This window comes from Pterocles gutturalis, unplaced genomic scaffold (genome assembly GCF_000699245.1).
Source record: "Pterocles gutturalis isolate BGI_N339 unplaced genomic scaffold, ASM69924v1 scaffold4983, whole genome shotgun sequence".
NCBI classification, from domain to species: Eukaryota; Metazoa; Chordata; class Aves; order Pterocliformes; family Pteroclidae; genus Pterocles; species Pterocles gutturalis.
The window spans coordinates 148,164-152,638 of NW_010120264.1; the positions used below are offsets into that span (position 1 = coordinate 148,164).

The 4,475-nt window shown below is 45.7% G+C and overlaps 1 protein-coding gene across 1 annotated transcript; it reads right to left on the reverse strand.

The window, feature by feature from the left end:
* Positions 1-3,947: 3,947 nt before the first annotated feature.
* Positions 3,948-4,184, reverse strand: LOC104464188 (lipoma HMGIC fusion partner-like 3 protein; the record flags this gene model as incomplete). The annotated part of the gene is made up of 1 exon (XM_010076826.1): positions 3,948-4,184. A coding segment is annotated over one exon (237 nt), but the record flags the coding sequence as incomplete, so codon positions are not given.
* Positions 4,185-4,475: the final 291 nt, after the last annotated feature.

Below are 4,475 nucleotides of genomic sequence, written 5' to 3' on the forward strand. Positions count from 1 at the left end.
GCTAAACTTGAGTTATATTTCTCAGCCACAAAACTTGTATGGTAGCCTACCTTTAAACCTAAGCAAATAAGAAATGGGTAAGCTCTATTTTTAATACGCAGTGAAAAAATAAACTTTCCTCTATGGCAAAAATAAGGTCATCTTCTCCCGTGAATAAGCTGAATTCCTTACTTAAAGCATTCATTAACCTATGCAAACGTAGAGAGCTGGAGCCACCAAAAGCATAGAGCAGGTGGACAATTCAGCATGGTAAGTCTACAGAGAAGCAGTACAGAAAAAGTACTATTTTTCTGTAATTTTCTTACTTTTTTACCATCCTGTTGCATTTCATATACTTTTAACTGTTTACTTGTCACCAATGCTCAGAAACAGCTGTGGTGCCAGGTACTCGCACAGCCACTGCAGACTCTCAGTGACGAGCCTGTGGGCGCTGCCCTGCAATGAAGCCTCCAGACAGAACTGTTATCTGACTGAGAAAACAGCTGCCCAGCTGTCTGATCATTCCCTAATAATTTCTTGTTCTTGAAGGTTTTTCCACATAAATGAATGAACACTGTCGCGACTGTTATACTTAATTTACTGTCTCTTCCCCTCCGCTGAGCTACTGCCTAATAATATCTACATGCATGGGGTACAGCCCCAGTAGCAGAGGAAGAGCTGACAGGGCAACCGGAGGTTCCTCTTGGGTACAGTTTTGGTTGCTCCCCAGGTGCATTCTCCCAAAAAGCCAAGATGGAGACATGAATGTCCCTTAAGGGGACACCTTGCTTATCACAGGCTATGGGATGCCCAGGCCTGTGACCAGAGGATATCACCACCACCAAGGGGAAGGAGACCCTGAGCTCCCACCCAGTGAACAGCCCTGACTCTTTGGCCACACCTTTGGCCCCTCGGAAGACAGCAGCAGCGCAGGGACTCCTCCTTCAGGATGCTCCTCATCCATAGCTGCTAATCCAGAAGCCAGAGCCAGCACAAGCCTGGAGGCACACCTCATTACAGGGGAGGAGGAGGAAAAAGGGATGGGGGTGTTTAATATTCATGGGTACTTGTTATGAGTGCTTTGACTTCACATTGTAAGGGTAGCTTGGAAGGCTGAGGGAGGGATTGCTTATATCCTTAGTCTTATCTTCTGGTCTACATGGGAGGCATGCTAATGATATTTGCATATTTCAGTATTTTGGCATCCTGACCATTTCCAAGAGATGCATAGATACTTTGGATGTGGACTAATGCGGGTAAGTATTTCTCCAGTACCTCCTAAGCCAAAAGGGGACAAGGGGATGTAGTTCATGTGGTAAGTGTCAAAGCCTTCATGCATGTGCAGTGTGTGCCAGTCGTACCGAGAGGAGGTCGTCTGGTGCCAACTCAAGGACAAGCGTTGGCCCTAATCTTCTACCAGCCTCTTCATCATCTGTGCATAAATAATCAACACTGTCTCTAATCACAGACCACTGCCCCAATCTGGTTACCCGAGCATGCAGACAGTCACTGCCAGGATCACAAAACCTGCCTCACAATCCTGGCCATACGAATGCAAAATCTTCCTCCTAAACACTGTGGGCAGCATCCTCAGTCAAATGACTTCTAGCTGCAAAAACTGCACGAGCAATACCTACACATGCCAGTGCTGGCTTCAGAGTGCAGCCTTTTAGGCCAAACCCCTCCTTGGTCCTGTGGGGACCATGACCCAAAGCCCTGCTCCATCAGCACAGCACGGGGGACAGTAAGCTGCAGCTCGTCTTGCACAGAGATCAGAGATCACTGGAGGGAATTAAGTGCTCGTGCCTTGTTGTTTCAGCAAGATACTTGCTCACTAGGATGCAGGCAGGCTTTCCTGGCATCCAAAAGTCCAGAAAAAGGACTGATCTCTGGTCAGCAAAGTGGAGAGCTGGTGCTCTGCTGATACTGATAACTGCCAAGTCCCCACCACTGATGGAGCTGGTGGTGTCCACCTGTGTCCTCACCGTCCTCTCCTGGGACTCCTCTGGGGCTGTGGCTGTGCCCAGCGGCAATGTATGCAGGTGGGGAAATGCCAGAGGGCTGCAGGGAGATTTAGACTTAGCAGAAGCTTTTTGTGACAAGCAGGGAGAGGATGTCCTTTTCAGAAGGCAAGCTGCCTTTTTTTCTTTTCATTTGAAAGACAGTTTAAAAAGTGGTGGACTTGACTGTAAAGACAAAGTGGGGTGGGTCCCTTTTGGTTGAGTTCTGGTTTGCTTTGAAGCTGGTGGTGTGGTACATTTCTGCGCTTAATCCAAGGAAAATGAGCTGCTGAATGATTTTGTCTGACATGCTGAGGACCAAATGTTCTGGCATGAGCTTGTGCCAGCGACGTGAGAGATGGTGAGCCTCCAAAAGCCCTTTCTTGCTCATGAGGTGCCAAAACAGATGAGATTCTTTCATACAAGTAGTTGCAGGGTTCATGAGCTCTGTATGGTATAGAGAAATCACAGTGCTGATGCCAAAAGCACTTGAGACATAGCTGCAAATGCTATTTTGATAAGTATTTTAATTTTCAAACGCAGATGATTATCCTTATAGAACAGGGCCACAGGGACAGTCCTTGAAACTGATGCCCTCAGCCTACCTGCAGAACAGATGTGCACATGCAATTGCAAGCAACATACACTTTCCTTAACCTACAAGATTAGCAGGCTCTAACGAGGTCTGGAATTGCATGTGAAGTTTAATCTTCAAGTTCATCTATCTTTGGGTTGAGCATGCTGACTGTGCGATTCAGCAAGCCCGGGCCAGTGTGCTGGTGCTTTCAGATCTATGGATAACGGCCCTTCTGGAGCAGGACTGAGACCAGCTAATTTTGTACAACACAGGCTGCCAAACAGCTTTTGATTTCAAATCCAGTGGTGAAGGTTCCTAATATCTTTGCTATTATTAGAAGCAAGCTACAAAATTACAAATGTGGGGGATGAGCTGAATGCAGGATCCTGCACTAGGGGACATTTGGTGAAAATAGTAGGGGATCAGTGTGAAACAGATAAAAGAAAGTACTTCTTTAGCAGTCAGTCATGAGCTTCAGGAACTCACTGCCATGTGGTGCTGTAGAAGCTGACAGGTTCAGAAGGGATTAGACAGATCCAGGGACAACAGGCTCATTAAAAGGACCAAGGCAGGGATGTGCCCTCTGTGGTATCTGTCGCATCAGACACACAGCTGTGGATGCTGGGGGAGCAGTAGGGGTAGGGACTGCAGAAATCAGCCAGTTTGCACACGCTCCCCAAACAGCCTCTCTTCTTCTCTTGCAACCGCGTGATGAACCACTGCGCTGAGACAGTTTCATGTTCTTAATCTAGAAATGTGTTTTATCCCCAACCCACAGCATGAATATTCAGTACTACAGCATCCTAGATTCCTGTGAGCTGACTAATGAGCTCAAAGCAACACAATCAAACAAGAACTACGAGTTTTCTTCGTTCCTGGCTCTGATCCCTAGTCCATGGGTGCCTCGCTGTATAGGCGGTCCCATTGCACAGCTCATTACCAGTCTCCCAGGCCAACGCTCCCTCCTTACCGTGCACTGCAGTAATGCACGCAGTGGAACGCCGTATCACAGCCAGTCATATCACAATGCAAAATCTTACAGGAACCAAATGAACACATCTTCCATGGGGTACAGAAAAAGATGGAGACAGTGAAACTTAAAGGCTAATGAAATAATGTACAAGTGGGCAACACAAAACCATCCCATCTACATCTCTAAAAACTGTTATAAGTCATGCACAGTGCAGAAATTACGGCAATTTTGAGCTTTCTTAGATTTTGAAGGCTGAAAAGAAAAACTTCCTCTTCCCCTTGCATTTCCTCTTTCCCAGCAAGTTAGCAAGTAAGCCAGCATGCCAACCTTTAAGTATAAAATAAAATTAAACTGATCATTGTTTTTAAGCAATTGCCCTCGAGGCCACCCAATAATAGTGTTTCTAAAGCAGTCCTACCTTTGTTTTCCAACTTGAGCTCCTCTGCTAGCAAGCTGTCTTGTCTGTTGCCAAGCACAAATGCCAGAAATGAGAGGATCAGGGCATCCAAGATTCCAATAATTGCCAGGATATATGCCCAGCGGACTGAACAAGCCCCCAGTGTGTACTTGTCTGTCTTTTCACCACACATCCGTTTTACCTCATCTGAATCCCAGCCATCAGGAAAAATCATACAACCCAGGACGAGACAGGCAGCTTGGAGAAAAAAGAAAAGGAGAACAATGGGATAATGAGACCAAACTTTCATTTTGATGAGAACCTACACAGTTATCATTAAAGCAACACACTTTTCCATCCTGAGCTTCAAAGCTAAGTTACTTAAAAACAAGTCACAGAATTATATGCTGTGATTAAGTATTTAATATAAAAACCTAAGATACAACATCAATTGCACACCTTGCATTAAAAAAAAAAAAAAAGTTACATCCTGAATCCCTGGCCAGTTTTTGTGCCAGTACAATCACATTTTCCTGGTGAGACTGATTT